General features: G+C 42.0%; 1 protein-coding gene across 2 annotated transcripts; it reads left to right on the plus strand.

Moving 5' to 3' along the window:
- The first annotated feature begins 5,561 nt into the window (after positions 1–5,561).
- On the plus strand, positions 5,562–11,994 carry h3f3c (H3 histone, family 3C). 2 transcript variants are annotated; one of them, XM_079508369.1, is made up of 5 exons: positions 5,562–5,719; positions 8,165–8,310; positions 9,122–9,275; positions 10,178–11,591; positions 11,840–11,994. In XM_079508369.1, the coding sequence occupies exons 2-4, from the start codon at positions 8,183–8,185 to the stop codon at positions 10,304–10,306; spliced, it is 411 nt and encodes a 136-aa protein (XP_079364495.1). In that variant the 5' UTR covers positions 5,562–5,719; positions 8,165–8,182; the 3' UTR covers positions 10,307–11,591; positions 11,840–11,994. The 2 variants fall into 2 exon arrangements, with proteins under 2 accessions (XP_079364495.1, XP_079364496.1); XM_079508370.1 differs by having other exon boundaries at positions 10,178–11,549; positions 11,797–11,994.
- The last annotated feature ends 6,991 nt before the right edge of the window (positions 11,995–18,985 follow it).

Raw genomic sequence — 18,985 nt, forward strand, 5'->3', positions numbered from 1 at the left:
ACTTATAGCAATGGAATGGATGAACACAGTAACTAACTAAACTTTACCTGGTGAACATTAAGTCTACTAACTAGTGCCATTAACCATTATTAAAGGTGATGCAAGTGATTTATCTATAAAATCTATGATATAAAAAAAAATATATATATATTATTTTATTTTTTTTATTTACACTTAAAAATAAGAGTTCTTGCTTGTCATTTTTGTTGGACTGTCATGTTGAACTCTCAGCAACCTTAACCTTTTGTTCATCACACTTGCGGTGCAAGAAGACACAGATGAGGCATCTTGTATGTATAAGAACACGCACATCCACTCAGTGTTGGGCCGAGGTTAATATGATAGACAAAAGGTAAGGTCTGCACACTGGAATAATAATAAAAATATTTATTAAGGTTCCTTACCCATTTAGTCCTCAACACATATGCTGTCCACTATGGTGTAAAGAACCTTAATAAATAGTGTTAAGCTTTGGAGCTTATTCCAGTGTGCACAATAATCTGCACTGTGCACATCTTGTATGTCATGTGGAGCAGATTACTGAAACGATCGTTCACTTGATCATACAAGCACCAAATTTGTCACACAGGTGCTTCAGAACCTACTCTCTCAGAAAAGTACGTTGTCCACTTGAAAAAACAAAATGGCCACAATTTTTCAAGATGGCCACCTTTCAAAATGGTTTTAAACAGTGTTTGAACTATAGTTTGATTGAATAATCCTATTGTGATGGCCTATACATCGAAATGTATGTTTCTGAGTATGAGAAATCCAATTCCGCATTTAGCAAATCAAAATTATTGAATATTATGATGATACAATGGGAATTAAACGAAAAGCTGGGGCAGATTAAGTCAATATTTCATAAGAATCTTTCACTTGGTGGTACAAGCACCAGAATTGGCACACATTGGGCAGTATTATGCGTGTCTTAAGTACCAGGTCTTATGACTTAACTTAAGACCTGGAGGCGTGGTCAATGCTGTTTGGCCACTCAGAATAGCCAAATGGCATTGATCACGCCTCCAGGTCTTAAGTTAAGTAATAAGACCTGATACTTAAGACACGCATAATACTGCCCATTATGTCCAGGATGTACTTTCTATGAAAAGCACATTATCCAGCTGATAATCCAAGATGGCTGCCAGTTTTCAAGATGGCTGCCTCGTCAAATGCAAAAAACAAAACAAAAAGGTTTTCAAAGTAGAATTTAAATGTGTTAATGATTCAAACATCAAAATGAATTTATTCTGACTGTAAGAACTCAATGGTGTTCCAATATGGCCGCCAGTTTGCAAGATGCAGCTATTACGTGACTCAAAATTTGCGTTTTCGGAAGCTGTCTGACCACAGATATTGTTGAAGGGCAACATCATCATGCATTGAAATGCTGTGATCAAGCTCTATTGGTTTGTAATTTTGTTTTATAAGAGTGATGTCAAAGCACAACCAGGACACACTGGTTACATCACTGCTGTGAGACTCAGCATGGGGTTCAGTGTCTGCTTGTAGCGTATAGCTGTAGTTGTGGTTTACTAACTGTTGTAGTGGTGTACTCACTGTAGTTTGTAGTATACTATGCTAATTAGCCCCTGTATATATCTCCACTAGAAGTTTAGTTAGTTGTAGCATTGTAGTTGATAGCCGCACCTGAATTGACAAGATGTGCCAGCGTGGGAGAGCTGAGACAAGGGTAACAGGGCTTCAGTTACCTGGATGGTGTACAGATCGCACAGGACTTAAATGGCACTGGATGAACGGTCGTGCTAGGTGTAGGGCACCAGATGCTTGAACCTAGATCAAGGTTCAAGGTTGGACTTTATTGTTACATCTTGTGTACAGGTACATATGAGTAAAACCTATTTTTGTTTGGCCTCCTTACAGACGATGCAGCAGCATAGATAGCATAATATTCAAACAACAAAAAACACTGCACGCACAGCAAACAAAGGGATAGAATAAAGAATACTAGAAAAATAGTAACACATGTGCATGTTTCCCTGTAGTAGCAAAGTTAGGTAAACTTTCGCCCTAGCTGGTTCTTATCAGTTCGTTCATGTATCTGATTGTTTGGGGAAAGAAGCTGTCTGTTTCCAGTGGCTTTGAGACTGTGAAAACGTTTTCCATGTGGCAGCATCTCAAACAGTCTGTGGTTGGGATGGCTTGGGTCCCTCATAATTCCACGAGCTTTGCCGACACAACGATCGTCATACAGGGCTTTGATGGGGGGGAGATCACATCCGCTGCACTGCACTCTTTTAATTTTTGCGTGTCCTTCACCAGGATCATCATCATCGTGGAACGCTGGAGTTTCAGTTGCTAAACATTTGCCCGACAATTTTGGTGATACTTTGTACTGTTTTGCCTCAATGTATCCTCACTGCCACCTCCATCATCCAATCTGGATGAGTCTAACATGATGGGCAACAGGTGCATTGCCTCAAATACGGGGAGACTTCAACTCCTCTTTCGTATCTGTTTGACAGAGGAAACACTTCCTCCAATCAGTTTTAGTAGCAGAACATCTTGTGTTATACGGTTAAAGGCCAAGGGCTATATCCTTTTACCACCCAACCATACAAAACATCAAAGCACATTGAAATATGTTCAAGCATCTGGTGCCCTACACCTAGCCCGACCATTCATCCATTGCAAGTCCTGTGTTTGGATCAATGTGTGGATCACACATTTCTGTTCATTAAAGTTTTACTTATTCATTTGACGAGGTGGCCATCTTGAAAACTGGCAGCCATCTTGGATTTTCAGCTGTATAATGTACTTTTCTTAGAAAGTACATCCTGGACATCATTTGTGCCAAATATGGTGCTTGTACCACCAAGTGAAGGTTTATAATGGAATATGGACTTAATCTGCCCCACCTTATCGTTTAATTCCCATTGTATCATCATAATATAATAATTTTGATGTTCTAAATTCAGAATTGGATTTCTCATACTCAGAAACATATATTTTGATGTATAGGCCATCAAAATAGGATTTTAAAGCTCAATATAGCTCAAACACTGTTTAAAACCACCTCAAATGGCGGCCATCTTGAAAAATGGTGTCCATTTTGTTTTTTCAAGTGGACAACGTACTTTTCTGAGAGAGTAGGTTCCGAAGCACTTGTGTGCCAATTTTGGTGCTTGTATGATCAAGTGAACGATTCTTATGATATATTGACTTAATCTGCTCCACTACTGGAGAGAATACCTGGACTGGACACTTGTGAGAGATTGTTAATCACCAGAGGATGCCTTCTGCCACAGGTAGAAAATAAATCCATGTCTTGTGACTCTTGTCTGAAGTAAATTTAAAATATGCAACGTATTAAAGGACCACTTCACCACTTTTCAACTTCTCTTCCTATAATTGGTCCTAACGAATGTTCATGATAAAATACCACCATTTTTTCCTACTCAGTCTGTGTCTGTGTAGGAAGGCTGTGGGCAGTTCAGAAACCCGTCCACCAGTGACATCATCAAAGTGGAATCCAATCCAATAGAAACTGCAGGCTTTCTAGTCCTGAAAAGTTGCAATGCGAAAATGGAAGCCATCGTTCTCACGATAATAAGAATCTAAACATTTTTTTGTAAAAATGTAAAAAATAATCTGCCTAACGATGTCACTGGTGGAGGGGTTTCTGAACTGCCCACAGGCCACAGCCCTCCTATGAGACACAGACTGAGTAGAAAAAATGGTGCCATTTTATAATGATTATTAGCGAGGACCTATTATATGAAGATAGGTTGAAAAGTGGTGAAGTGGTCCTTTAAGTTTAAAGCACATGCTTTAATAAAACCATGTGCTTTTATTGTGTGCTTTTAACCATTAAAACCCTATTCGGCTATTCTCTGGAAATTGTGAAAATATTTGACCCCAAACCAACACAAACAGTGACGCCGGGGTTAATGTTGTTATAAGGCATCGTGTTATTTACGTTCCCAAAGTGGGGTCCGGGGACCTCTCGGGGTCCTTGAGAGTTCCAGGGGGTCCCCAGCTTTAGGAACCAAATGGACCCTTATGGTCTGTAACTCAGAGTATACAAATGGAACCTAACATTGATTCTACAATATAAATGTGGGTGCCAGAGATATAAACGCCATTAAATGGGGGTCCGTAGACTAATGCATGTCAAACTGGGGGGGTCCTTGAAATGAAAATGGTTGAGAATCACTGTTTAGACACGTAACAAAAATCTTCTCTTTCTGGGGTCCTTGGCATATATTTTCTAATGGGGGGTCCTTGGCATATATTTTCTAATGGGGGGTCCTTGGCATACATTTTCTAATGGGGGGTCCTTGGCATACATTTTCTAATGGGGGGTCCTTGGCATATATATTCTAATGGGGGTCCTTGGCATACATTTTCTAATGGGGGGTCCTTGGCATATATTTTCTAATGGGGGTCCTTGGCATATATTTTCTAATGGGGGGTCCTTGGCATATATATTCTAATGGGGGTCCTTGGCATACATTTTCTAATGGGGGGTCCTTGGCATACATTTTCTAATGGGGGTCCTTGGCATACATTTTCTAATGGGGGGTCCTTGGCATACATTTTCTAATGGGGGGTCCTTGGCATATATTTTCTAATGGGGGTCCTTGGCATACATTTTCTAATGGGGGTCCTTGGCATACATTTTCTAATGGGGGGTCCTTGGCATATATTTTCTAATGGGGGTCCTTGGCATATATTTTCTAATGGGGGTCCTTGGCATATATTTTCTAATGGGGGTCCTTGGTATATATTTTCTAATGGGGGTCCTTGGCATATATTTTCTAATGGGGGTCCTTGGCATATATTTTCTAATGAGGGTCCTTGGCATATATTTTCTAATGGGGGTCCTTGGCATACATTTTCTAATGGGGGTCCTTGGCATACATTTTCTAATGGGGGTCCTTGGCATACATTTTCTAATGGGGGTCCTTGGCATACATTTTCTAATGGGGGGTCCTTGGCATATATTTTCTAATGGGGGTCCTTGGCATATATTTTCTAATGGGGGTCCTTGGCATATATTTTCTAATGGGGGTCCTTGGTATATATTTTCTAATGGGGGTCCTTGGCATATATTTTCTAATGGGGGTCCTTGGCATATATTTTCTAATGGGGGTCCTTGGCATATATTTTCTAATGGGGGTCCTTGGCATATATTTTCTAATGAGGGTCCTTGGCATATATTTTCTAATGGGGGGTCCTTGGCATATATTTTCTAATGAGGGGGTCCGCGGGCTATTAAATTAATGTCAATTTGGGGGTCCTTGACATGAAATAATTTGGGAACCACTGAAAATTGATTGATTGAAATATGTATTAACAGTTTGCAGAATTACAGTACATTTCAAGCACAACTCAATACAAAGAGTGACAAGTTGTTAACTGTGAGTGGACGACACCAATAAAGCATTACACTTGCTTACAAGAGGGTCCACCTTGTTCAATTAATCAAAACATTTAGAGACGTACAAATAGACACTTCAAAATAAATGGTGTGTGTATTTAAAGATTAAAGAAAACGTCTTCTCTTCTTTCTTGTTGACAAAACGTTTTCACACACAGTTGCATTGTGGGAGACAGAAATGATTGACACCGGCAGCCATTTTCCTGCTGAACGCCCATTGTGTGATCATAGTAAACACTGAAACTAGCCACACGAAACCATAACACTTCATTTCCCCCCAGCGAACGAACCAAAAATCCTTTAAGTTCACCCCTGGTAAGTTCCAATTTTCTAACGGATTCGTCTGCGTGAAGCGACTAACGACCGTTTTAGCCAAAGAATGGACTGTCTAAAGTTCATTTTTTAATAGCCGTTTTATTTCGACGGTTGTAGAAATGGAGAATCCACTGAGCCGCGTGAAAACTGCCTCTCTCTCTATCTGTAGCAGCCACTGCAGGGCAGACAGACATATTCTCCACTTCCATGTTCATTTTCACCTCGGTTCTTTGCCCACATCTAACGCCTCTCGGCACAATGTGTGCAGCTCTCCCGGTAGACACGCTTGTCCTCTACCGTCTTTTGATAGCCGCGTGTGTACAGTACAACATTAGCCCGGTTTTTAGTTGAAATGTTTGAAAGTTTAATGTCCCGCCTTTGCCTTGCATATTTGGTAGGTTCATTTGGGTGCTTCTCGGTCTCGTCTGCGGCCATAATCCTGCGCTATGAGGCGGGGCGGGGCCTGTGATGTGACGGAGGAGTCATCGTCCCGCCCCCCTTTCTCTCTAGCTCAGTGGGTCCCAAAGTGGGGTCCGGGGACCCCCTAGGGGGCCCTTGAGGGAGTTCCAGGGGCGTCCCCCCCAGCTAAATGATAGTCTGGAACCAAATGGACCCTTATATGGGTCTGTAACTCTTGAGAGTGTACACAAAGGTTCCATTCGTACACTCTCAGAGTTAAATTAACATTGATTTTACAATATAAATTGGGGGTCCCAGAGATAGAAATGCCATTAAATGGGGGGTCCGTAGACTAATGCAATTTACAATTTACTAAATTGTAATTTACAATTTACAACTGAATACTAATGCATGTCAAACTGGGGGGGGGGGGGGATGGTTGAAAATCACTGCTAGAGCTGTAAAAAGCTTCTCTTATGGGGGGTCCTTTCCTTGGTATATATTTTCAAATAGGGGGTCCGAGGGCTAATGAGTATCATTTTGGGGATCCTTGCTTGACATGAAAAAGTTTGGGAACCACTGATGTGTGCGATTATGAATGTGATTGGTCTGGTTGGTACTTAGTCCTAGCCTGGTGAAACCACTCCCCCTGCTGGACAACATTTGCATTCTGTCCAGCATTGGCATGGCTCTGTTTGTTGGTGCTGCTGCTGCCAGATAACCTGACTCCGCCAGATGGGGCAGCAGAGAGTACATTGGGTTCCCCCCTCCTGCCAGACCCTTCCCTGGAGAAAAGGTTTCACCAGGTGGCCAGTGTTGTTTTTGGCAGCTAATTTTGATTTTTTTGTTTTAGTCATTAGTCTCTTGAATAGTTTTCATTTAGTTTTAGTCACATTTTAGTCACCCGGCCGGAATGTTTTAGTGTTGGTCTAGTTTTAGTCGACTAAACATCATAAGATTTTAGTCGACTAAAAAAATGTATTTTGCCAGGCCTTGATGGCGTCGTAATGACTGTTTTTACACTTGCTGAAAATAACGTGTCGCACTGCGACGCGTTGTGAGCTTGTAGATTGGCTATTTTCAGCATGCAACCAAGTGTAAAATGACTTATACTGGATCTCTTGTCCACTAGTCCCTTCCTAGCATTTTAGTCTAGTTTTTATTTGTTGACGAAATTGTCAATATATTTAGTCAATATATTCGTCAGTGGAAAAAAATAGTCGACAGACATTTTTCGTCTTAGTTCTTTTTTTAAATGTTTTTTTTTTGTGGCTTTCGCCTTTATTTTATATCTTTTATGGAGGGACAGACAGTAGGCTGACAGGAAATGGGGAGAGAGATGGGGGGAAGACATGCAGTAAAGGCCGTCGGGATCGGGAGTCGAACCCGCGGCACACTGCCAGACTGGATTACCAGCCAAGGTGCCTGGACCACTGAGCCATGGCCCAGGCCTTCGTCTTAGTTTTAGTCGACAAAATCAGCACTGCAGGACAGGTGGCCAACCATAACTTTAATGACTATCTTTAGAGTTTCACTGTGTGATAAATAATAATTCAACATTGGCAATTGGTTTTGTTTAATAAAATAAAACAATCCTACAATTACTTAAAATACATTAATTATTAGCTTTTGCCCTGATCATCATCAGCACACACATATACTCAGTGATGTAAATAGGTTTTCAATGTAATGAGTCCCGGGATGCAGGGATGGTCTTTTAGAATAGATGAGTCCCAGGGACATTTTATGAGTCCCACTTCAACGACGTTAGGAGTCATATTTTGCCATTTTTTACAAATTGCAGCCTTTAACTCCCATTTCATTTTACATGGTTATAATGTGGTTATATTCATGTAGAAAACAGAAGAAGAAATGATTAATATAACTAAAGCTAGCAAAATAAACTAGAATAAAAAAACAGTACAGTAGTGCATCCCGTGGATGCAGAGGTCGTTGTTTTATTGCGTCCCTTAACTATAAACTGCGTTTTGGGATGCAAAATGTACCCTATTTTAAATCTCTGAATACCACTACTTCTGTCTCTAGGTGTGATACCCTGTCGTCATGGCTCGTACAAAGCAGACTGCCCGTAAGTCCACTGGAGGCAAAGCTCCACGTAAGCAGCTGGCTACTAAGGCTGCCCGTAAGAGTGCCCCCTCTACTGGTGGTGTGAAGAAGCCCCATCGTTACAGGTAAAGTATTGATTGATCCACAAAACACCAATTTAATCCTTCCTGTTCAACTGTGACCCTCAGTTATAAATCCCATTTTGGGCGGGAACCCCTTTTGGTGTTTTAAACATTATGTTATAATTTAGCTATTGAAAAATAGCAGACCTACAAGCTCATAGCGCGCCACCGAGTGGCGCGCTATGAGCTTGTAGGTCTGCTATTTTTGAAAAATCGTAAAAATGCGGCACAAATCTTTGAGAAGACTTTTTTTTCCTTTTTTTTACGTCGGGTCAAAATGAGTTATCCTTTAAAAGCTAATAATATGTCAAAAAAAAGTAGTCTGTGACACATCTAGGGTGATACAAAGATGTTCCCAGAAGCTTTGTCATTGGTTGAAAAATTGGTCGAAATGACTAACCAATCAGCAAATCGACCAATGACAAAGCTTCTAGGAAAAAATCTTTGAATGCAGATTGTGGCCCCTAGATGTGTCACAGAGACTACATTTATTTGGGAGCGTTTTACCCATTGCTGGCTGTCTGAATACCATACAAAAAGAAAAAGGTCATTAAAGATTTGACATATTATTGCTTATAGCAGCTTAAAACCTCTGGAGTTTGAACCTTGGTGATGATGGTCACATGGATGGCATATAACTAACTTGTCATTTGGTCAATTGATTATTTTCTTTGGTTTAAAACAAAATAACGTTAATCTTGATAAATGAGTGATGGTTAGTCTAATTTATTCATTATTGAGATTCTATGAAAGCACCGTGCAGTAATAAGCTAGTAGGTATTGCTGGTAATGTATGTGGTTGTTGTTGTTTCAGGCCCGGTACTGTGGCTCTGAGGGAGATCCGTCGGTACCAGAAGTCCACTGAGCTGCTGATCCGTAAACTGCCCTTCCAGCGCTTAGTGAGGGAGATCGCTCAAGACTTCAAGACCGACCTCCGTTTCCAGAGTGCTGCCATTGGAGCCCTGCAGGTGGGTTTGTGTGCATGTCAGAGTGTAGAGTAGGAGAGTGCCTATGGTCTATAGTTCCAAACATTGCTCCTATGGCTGGAACTATCCCATTGAGATAGAATGAGCACTTCCGCATTCAATTGTTACAATGGGAGTGTTGCCACTCTCTTACTATGTTACATTAACCACTTAAAAACCCATTTTGGGTGGGAACCCCTTTTGGTGTTTGAAGCATTATGTTATACTTTAGCTATTGAAAAATACCAGATCTACATGCTCATAGCGCGGCACTCGGTGCCGCTACGACCACATCATGACATGGCCCCTAGAAATATATAATATAAATGTTTTTGGCCTCTGCGACTTCAATTAAGGTGACTTGATTGATTGACATCAAAAAGCGCCTGTCCGTCCGCTCAAACCCACAATGCAATACTTTCCACTTTCAAGAGAGTCGGTAGCATTACAAAGTTACTGTATATAAAAAAAATCTACCAATTCCTTTTTCCCCATCCATTTCCCATACCAAGTGCGTTTGTCTAATACGTCAACGACAGCGCTGTTATTCCTAAACTCCCTCGGTTAAATTTTTTAACTATTTTCAGCAATTGGATAAGTTCTTTAGTGGGTCGATCTTGTTGAGCTGGTCATTTTGAAAGTAGCTCTAATTTAGAAGTCAAAAAGGTGTGGGCACCCCTGACTTGAACCCTCTATACTTGGTCAAATAATACAGAGTTGCTTGGGGCCCTCCCTGGCCAGTTTCTTCCCCCTACAAGCCCAGAAGAGCTTGTAGCTCTGCTATTACTGGTGAATGTTACCCCCAGAATAGGAATGCTAGGGTTCAAGTGGTTTAAGATACCAATCTCCAATGTTGCATCACGCATCAATTCTATCGTTCACGGATATTTGCTTTCCCTCAACAGGAGGCTAGTGAGGCATACTTGGTGGGTCTCTTTGAGGACACCAACCTGTGTGCCATCCATGCCAAACGTGTCACCATCATGCCCAAAGACATCCAGCTGGCCCGTCGCATCCGTGGCGAACGTGCTTAGGCGGCCTGGACTCCTCTGTGTTTTACTTTTTCCATGTTTCAACCTCTGTACACTTTTCTTCTTTACTTGTCCAGTCCCCCTTTTTTCCTTCATTGTACCCCCACTTACCCCAGCCAAACTCCCTGCTTACTTGGTAGAATTTAGAGTAATCCTAATTATAAAGAGATTAGAAATATAGTTTTGTCTTCACAAGATGTTTTTAGGGTACCTTTATACCATGCATGTAATGGGGTTTTTGCTGATCAGACTTGTGCAAACACACACACACACACACACACACACACACACACACACACACACACACACACACACACACACACACACACACACACAAACAACGTTTGCTGTGTTTGGATTGCACTTCTTCAAAACACATTTAAGCTCTGACGACAAAGATCGGCGCTGGTTCTCTCTTGGGACTCGCTATATGTTCTTTATGTCACAAGAAGAGTGTGGTACCGAACACGACGACCTGTTAGACAGACAAAATGGAGGGGTGTGGCCCAGAGGCTAGTCTGCTTAAGGGGAGCAGCAACTTCCACAGCAGGGTGCTATTTAAAACTAGCCTCGAGGCCTCCTGTTGCCCTGTCCGAACACACTCCAAGCCTCTCGCCCACTCCGTCCCTCTACCCTTCAATACTAATACTACTTTTAATAGTTTATAGAGTGTCTCTCCCTGTGTCCATGTATGATCTCATCTATGATCGCTCTTTCGGCTACATCGATGGTGGAGCAGTGTGTTTGGAACTCCATTAGTCTCGTTGGCCCTGTTTGTGTTGTGTATCTGATCTGCTGAACCATTTGTATTCAACAAAGTATCTTTATGGCTGCTTATGAATATTCTCATTGTGGATATGGTGTTTTTTTTGTTTTTGTTTTGTTTCTATTTCCCCCCCAAGTATATAATTCACATGAATGTCTCTTTTCAAAAAAAAAAGTTGTCAAAAAATAAGTAAAATTAACACAAACACATGATGATCAATGCTTTATTATTTACAGTCAATCTATTTTAAAAATCGGAAAGGGCTTCTGAATATTTCCTAGAAGACAGCTAGCTCACAGTTCCAACGGCAGCCACACGGGGGCAGCGATTTACCAGCGCCGCCTCCTATTCAGTCTCTTACTTTGGATCATGTCATATTATTATAAAACTCTGGCTATCTATATCTCTTTAGTTTAGATAGACATTAGACACATAACGGTAGGAAGTGACATAACGAGAGTTATTACTCTGCATGCTTAGGTTCTGTCTCCTACTTCATGTATAGATATGATCATAGAATGAGTCTTAGGTTCTGTCTCCTACTTCATGTATAGATATGATCATAGAATGAGTCTTAGGTTCTGTCTCCTACTTCATGTATAGATATGATCATAGAATGAGTCTTAGGTTCTGTCTCCTACTTCATGTATAGATATGATCATAGAATGAGTCTCTTAGGTTCTGTCTCCTACTTCATGTATAGATATGATCATAGAATGAGTCTTAGGTTCTGTCTCCTACTTCATGTATAGATATGATCATAGAATGAGTCTCAAAAAAGTTGTGATATACACGAATATGACTTAATTTACTTTCTTTTATATTTTTTCTTATATTCCTCAATTTTTTCAGACGTATTATAAATAAGCTGATCTTTGTATTTTCCAAATTTCTTATTTTATGGTGGTAATAAATAGGTGTTAAAAACACATGTCTGGTTGATTTTGTTGAACGGCTGGGGTTCTTTTAACCGGCGCATAAGGTCATAGACGAGAATATGTGTATGTCTTTTTGGGGAATCAAGACTATACACTTGTTGTGTACAGGCAGTGGTGGAAGGAATATTTTTGCGACCACTGGTCTATGGAATCTAGCATTTCCCGTCGGTGTGTGTGTGTGTGTGTGTGTGTTTTGGTTGGTAATGGTCACCCCAGGCAAGCCCCCTATCCATCATTCCTCTTCGATGTCTCCCTTTTGACTGATACCAGTCCATTCAAACTAGACGGGCCTGCCCCAAAGTTATTAGTGCAGCCGCAGCCGGCGAAAACTAGAGTTCTCAACAGGCCGAATATTAAGGCCCGGCCCTACCCTGGGCCCTCATCAAACCCTGTACACTCAAGACATGCTCCTTATATGGCCAGTACAGAATTCATTCCATGTTGATCTGACCCCCCCATGCCAAAGTGCCAGCACTCGCCATGCAGTCTGCCGTCAACGAGGCGGATGCGTGCACGTGACCTGGTCGCTTCTCGCCCTCAGGCGTCTTACTTAACCATGTAGCACTCTGGGATTCCCTGTGAATGAAAAGTGCAATGCAAATACAATTCATTCTCTGGTGCAACGCACAAGTCCTGGGCCTCGTGAGAGCAGGAGTGGACCTGGTGAGACGTAGGAGGGTCCCGGACAGGAGTCAACCCACAGAGCCTAGTCCTTCCATGTGCCAGAAGCGTACCTCCCAGCCCTGGCAGAGTAGTTCTGGAGTATTTCCAACGGATTGTGTGGCCCTGTCTTTCCTATAATGGGACTGATCGAGGGTAGCTACTAGGACGTAAGTCGGCACTTGATCACCCCGGCTGGGTCACCTGATGACCTTGGGATACATCACTGAGGATACGTCCCAGGTGCATCTATGCAATGTTTTTTTTGTTATTATTATTTTATTACTGGTACGTAAGTAAAAGTAGCAATATAAAACGCAATTTCAACTTAAAGAGATTTCACTACACAGGACTGAATGAATGACGTTTATTACGAGAAGGGGATTACATTGAGAATGAATCAATGAATGAATGGAACATGATAAAGTCAAGAATGAATACAGTCCCGACCAGCAAAGGATCTGGTCGGGAGCCTCGGGAAGGCATAGGTGAGACAAGGAAGTAGGAGGCACCCTTTTAAGGGGCCCAGACGTGAGATGTACTGATCTGGTTGGAGCAGGGCCGAGGGTCGATTAGGGGAACTGAGTTGGGTGGTGGCTGTTCGTTCGTTCTTTCGTTTATAACTTACATATAAAATATAAAAAATACTTTGTTACAAGTAAGAGGCCTGTGTTCAAAATGTTAGTAAAAAAATTGGCATCAAAATACATTTCAATACCAAAAGTAAAATTATGATGATAACCCTTCCACAGTAGTAGCTTTTTCATATTTTCGATTATTTAGCATATTTTCCTACATAATGCCTAATTTGCATATTTAAAAATGTAAAATTTGTAATGGAATAAATCATTGTCTTCGTGTAAGTACTCAATTGGGGAAGTTTCATGGTGATAACAATCTAATATAGGTATGGTTTTGCTCCACTCAATTCATAATTAACGTTCCAATTTTGGAGCTCTGGCTCATGGACTAAGAACCACAAAGGACTGAACCGGTTCCCATTGGGAACCAACCGGTGGAAAAGGGGCCTCACAGTCACTGCACTACCTAAGAACGTTTTAAGTTGTCTCTCTTGCCCATGCACACCCCTGGTCATATTGGGCTCAAAACTATTATCGCTGTGTTGTGCTAATGCAGGGGCGTATCGGTTAATATCCTATTTACCTGATGTTGATAACAGTAGCAATGGAAAAACGACTGTTACATCACTGTCGATCCACAGGCAAATTAGAGCCTAATTAGTCAGACCACAGAAAACCCACTGCATGTTCGAAGTTCAGGTTCTTTGGGTGCAATTGAGGTCAGAAAACCTATAAAAAAGTAATAATAAAAAAAAAGATGTCACCAAACCACTTCGATATATTAAACTGAAATTGGTATGTACAGTATTTTAAATGTCTCTCCACATGACAGTAACATATTAATGCAGTCATAAATTGCTTTCACCAGAAAAGCAACAATAAACAAGGCATAACTACGAGTTTGGTATAAGTAAGAAAAATACATAAACATTTATTTCTTACTTTGAGTAAAATCGAATATATATATATTTAAACATATTGACATATATAATTAAGAGTCACAGTAAACAGCTTTTTTTTTATTGATTGAAATATTTATTAACAGTTTGCAGAATTACAGTACATTTCGAGCACAAACTCAATACAAAGACTGTTAACTGTGAGTGGACGACCCAATTAAGCATTGCAATTGTTTCCAAAAGGGTCCACCATGTTCAATTCATCAAAACATTTAGAGACGTACAAATAGACACTTCTATATAGACAAAGAACAGAACAGGAATTCATCATAATGGAGGTAAAAAGGGAAAATAAACATATACAGTGAGGGAAAAAGGGGGGGCGGGGGGGGGGGATTCAGATTTTACGGGGGCCAGTTTCGAATTGCAGCCATCCGTAGGTGCCCTTTGAGAGCGGTTTTGAAGGAGTCAAGGGATTCACATGTCTTAATTACTGTTGGTATGGCGTTCCACATTTTGGTGGCATAGGAGCGAAAATAATTTAGTCCCTTGTTTGTGCCGAATCTGGGTTGTACATGGTTCGTTGCACTCCCTCTGGTGTTGTGGGTGTGGACTTCGTTAACATTAAGGAAGTATCTAGACAGGTACATGGGTATCTTGGTGGTGTATCGAATCTTGTGGACCAGACCCATTGCAAGATGCTGTACTCTGTCGTCGACCCTAAGCCATTCCAGCCTGTCGAAGTGGGCAGGGGTGAGGTTGGTTCGGGGGGCGAGGCCAAGTAGGAGCCTGACCAGTTTGTTTTGGGAAGTCTGGAGCCTAGTTTTAAGGGCCTTTGAGGTGCTGTGGTACCAGGAGGTGCATGCATAGTTCAACCTGCAGTTTGTTCCTGTCCGAGTCTAGCAGTGCCGAGTCATCTGCGAACAGGAACAAGTTGCAGTCACAAGCTGAAGTCTTGTCGTTGACATATATTAGGAACAGTAAAGGCCCTAGTATGCTTCCTTGTGGAACGCCACAGCTCACTGGGAGGGGGGGGGGGGACAGTGTTCCATTCACCTCCACCATCTGTTCTCTCCCCTCCAGGTAGGATTGCATCCAGCTCACTGATGTGCTATCGAAACCAATTGCTTTAAGCTTGTTAACCAGTATGGAGTGGTCCAGCATGACCATGCCACAGTATTTGCCAGCATCCACCTCATGTTTGATGTGGTCGCTCAAATAGAGACGGCATGTGTCAGTGGAGTGGGATGTTCTGAAGCCAGATTGGAACTCGTACATTAATTTATTTGTGGCAAGATACTTTTCAACCTGTTCATAGACAATTTTTTCCATCACTTTCGAGATGGAGCTTAGAATAGAAATAGGGCGGTAGTTGCCGGGGTCTAATTTACTCCCTTTCTTGTGCAAGGGGGTTACTTTGGCCAGTTTGAAATCTTGGGGGACCTGTCCTTGTTTGATGGAGAGGTTTACTATGTGGGTGATAATAGCTATAGAGATGGCTGAGTCTCTGAGAAATTTGGAGGGAATATTGTCATGGCCAGTGGCCTTGTGGGGTTGGAGGGCACTCAGTTTCTTAAGTACCTCATCAGTTGTTACCATAACTAGTTTAAAATCATCTTTACAAACACCCAGGTTTCTGTAGAAGGTTTTAATGTGCTCTACACCAAAGAGCCCAGAGTGGGAGGGCAGTTTGTTAACCAGAGTTGTTGCTATGTTTGTAAAGAAGATGTTCAAGTAGTTGGCTACATCAAGCTGGTCAGTGATGAGAGTGTCGTTCGATTTGATGTTTATGTTTGAAAACCTGGTTTTTAGTTTCTGACCACAGCATAGTTGATTGTTTAGTAGCTTCCAGAGCTCACAAGGATTTTTTTTTTTTTCCTCTGCTTTATCATTGATAAAGTTAATTTTAGCTGATTTAGTCATGGAAGTTACAATGTTTCTTAGCTTGTTTTGTTGGGTTTTTAGGATGCCCAGTTTGGTTTGGAGATCACTGTCGAAGCGCTTGGCTAACTTGGACTTGCATTTAAGAAGTTCAGAGCATTTTTTGTCTCTGGCTTTCATTGCAGTCAGTATGTCCGAATTCATCCATGGCTCCGAGCGGGTTTTGGCCCTGATGGTACTCAAGGGAGCCATGGTGTTTAGTACTGATGTAAATTTGGTTTTGAAGCCAAGCCATGCTTCCTCGACTAGTGAACTCCTGAGTTCCTCGGACCAGCTGTGTTAGATATGGACTTCAGTATTGTTTAAACTTTGTTGAAATAGCCATGGCATTATGCACAGTGCGCTCAGTGGGCTATTTCCGAACGCGCCCGCGGTGTATACGACCTGGATTTCTAAACAAATTTGTTCAACGCAAAATGCTGTGTTCAAGTTCAGGAGACTCCGGGAAAAAAAGCCATTTTCCTGAATGCTGCCTTCATGGCATGGCATGGAAAGGAGAGAGGAGGGCATTTGCATTTCTTTCACCATGTAGTAAATGCTGCATTCGTGGTCTGGAAAGGGCAGTTGTTTTACAGACAGGGTAAAAGGGCAGGGGCTGAAGCCCCCTTTGATGTCTATGTGTGCACGTCCCTGCTGGCATATAGTTTGGATCAGGAGTATTTAACTAGCACGGGGGCCACAGCACGGGGGCCACAGTTGTCATATTACTAGGAGTATTTAACTAGCACGGGGGCCACAGTTGTCATATTACTAGGAGTATTTAACTAGCACGGGGGCCACAGTTGTCATATTACTAGGAGTATTTAACTAGCACGGGGGCCACAGTTGTCATATTACTAGGAGTATTTAACTAGCACGGGGGCCACAGTTGTCATATTACTAGGAGTATTTAACTAGCACGGGGGCCACAGCACGGGGGCCACAGTTGTCATATTACTAGGAGTATTTAACTAGCACGGGGGCCACAGTTGTCATATTACTAGGAGTATTTAACTAGCACGGGGGCCACAGTTGTCATATTACTAGGAGTATTTAACTAGCACGGGGGCCACAGTTGTCATATTACTAGGAGTATTTAACTAGCACGGGGGCCACAGTTGTCATATTACTAGGAGTATTTAACTAGCACGGGGGCCACAGTTGTCATATTACTAGGAGTATTTAACTAGCACGGGGGCCACAGTTGTCATATTACTAGGAGTATTTAACTAGCACGGGGGCCACAGTTGTCATATTACTAGGAGTATTTAACTAGCACGGGGGCCACAGTTGTCATATTACTAGGAGTATTTAACTAGCACGGGGGCCACAGTTGTCATATTACTAGGAGTATTTAACTAGCACGGGGGCCACAGTTGTCATATTACTAGGAGTATTTAACTAGCACGGGGGCCACAGTTGTCATATTACTAGGAGTATCTAACTAGCACGGGGGCCACAGTTGTCATATTACTAGGAGTATCTAACTAGCACGGGGGCCACAGTTGTCATATTACTAGGAGTATTTAACTAGCACGGGGGCCACAGTTGTCATATTACTAGGAGTATTTAACTATAGCACGGGGGCCACAGTTGTCATATTACTAGGAGTATTTAACTAGCACGGGGGCCACAGTTGTCATATTACTAGGAGTATTTAACTAGCACGGGGGCCACAGTTGTCATATTACTAGGAGTATTTAACTAGCACGGGGGCCACAGTTGTCATATTACTAGGAGTATTTAACTAGCACGGGGGCCACAGTTGTCATATTACTAGGAGTATTTAACTAGCACGGGGGCCACAGGAGTATTTAACTAGCACGGGGGCCACAGTTGTCATATTACTAGGAGTATTCAACTAGCACGGGGGCCACAGTTGTCATATTACTAGGAGTATTTAACTAGCACGGGGGCCACAGGAGTATTTAACTAGCACGGGGGCCACAGTTGTCATATTACTAGGAGTATTCAACTAGCACAGGGGCCACAGTTGTCATATTACTAGGAGTATTCAACTAGCACGGGGGCCACAGTTGTCATATTACTAGGAGTATTTAACTAGCACGGGGGCCACAGTTGTCATATTACTAGGAGTATTTAACTAGCACGGGGGCCACAGTTGTCATATTACTAGGAGTATTTAACTAGCACGGGGGGCACAGTTGTCATATTACTAGGAGTATTTAACTAGCACGGGGGCCACAGTTGTCATATTACTAGGAGTATTTAACTAGCACGGGGGCCACAGTTGTCATATTACTAGGAGTATTTAACTAGCACGGGGGCCACAGTTGTCATATTACTAGGAGTATTTAACTAGCACGGGGGCCACAGTTGTCATATTACTAGGAGTATTTAACTAGCACGGGGGCCACAGTTGTCATATTACTAGGAGTATTTAACTAGCACGGGGGCCACGGTTGTCATATTACTAGGAGTATTTAACTAGCACGGGGGCCACGGTTGTCATATTACTAGGAGTATCTAACTAGCACGGGGGCCACAGTTGTCATATTACTAGGAGTATTTAACTAGCACGGGGGCCACAGTTGTCATATTACTAGGAGTATTTAACTAGCACGGGGGCCACAGTTGTCATATTACTAGGAGTATTTAACTAGCACGGGGGCCACAGTTGTCATATTACTAGGAGTATTTAACTAGCACGGGGGCCACAGTTGTCATATTACTAGGAGTATTTAACTAGCACGGGGGCCACAGTTGTCATATTACTAGGAGTATTTAACTAGCACGGGGGCCACAGTTGTCATATTACTAGGAGTATTTAACTAGCACGGGGGCCACAGTTGTCATATTACTAGGAGTATTTAACTAGCACGGGGGCCACAGCACGGGGGCCACAGTTGTCATATTACTAGGAGTATTTAACTAGCACGGGGGCCACAGTTGTCATA

The sequence above is a fragment of the Electrona antarctica genome, assembly GCF_951216825.1.
Source record: "Electrona antarctica genome assembly, chromosome: 8".
In the NCBI taxonomy this organism is placed as follows: domain Eukaryota; kingdom Metazoa; phylum Chordata; class Actinopteri; order Myctophiformes; family Myctophidae; genus Electrona; species Electrona antarctica.

Bases quoted from the DNA above. Each gene is read 5' to 3' on its own strand.
- h3f3c (XM_079508369.1), top strand. From the start codon at position 8,183: ATGGCTCGTACAAAGCAGACTGCCCGTAAGTCCACTGGAGGCAAAGCT. The intron at 8,311-9,121 runs GTAAAGTATTGA...TTGTTGTTTCAG, and splicing joins AAGAAGCCCCATCGTTACAG to GCCCGGTACTGTGGCTCTGA. The intron at 9,276-10,177 runs GTGGGTTTGTGT...TTCCCTCAACAG, and splicing joins CTGCCATTGGAGCCCTGCAG to GAGGCTAGTGAGGCATACTT.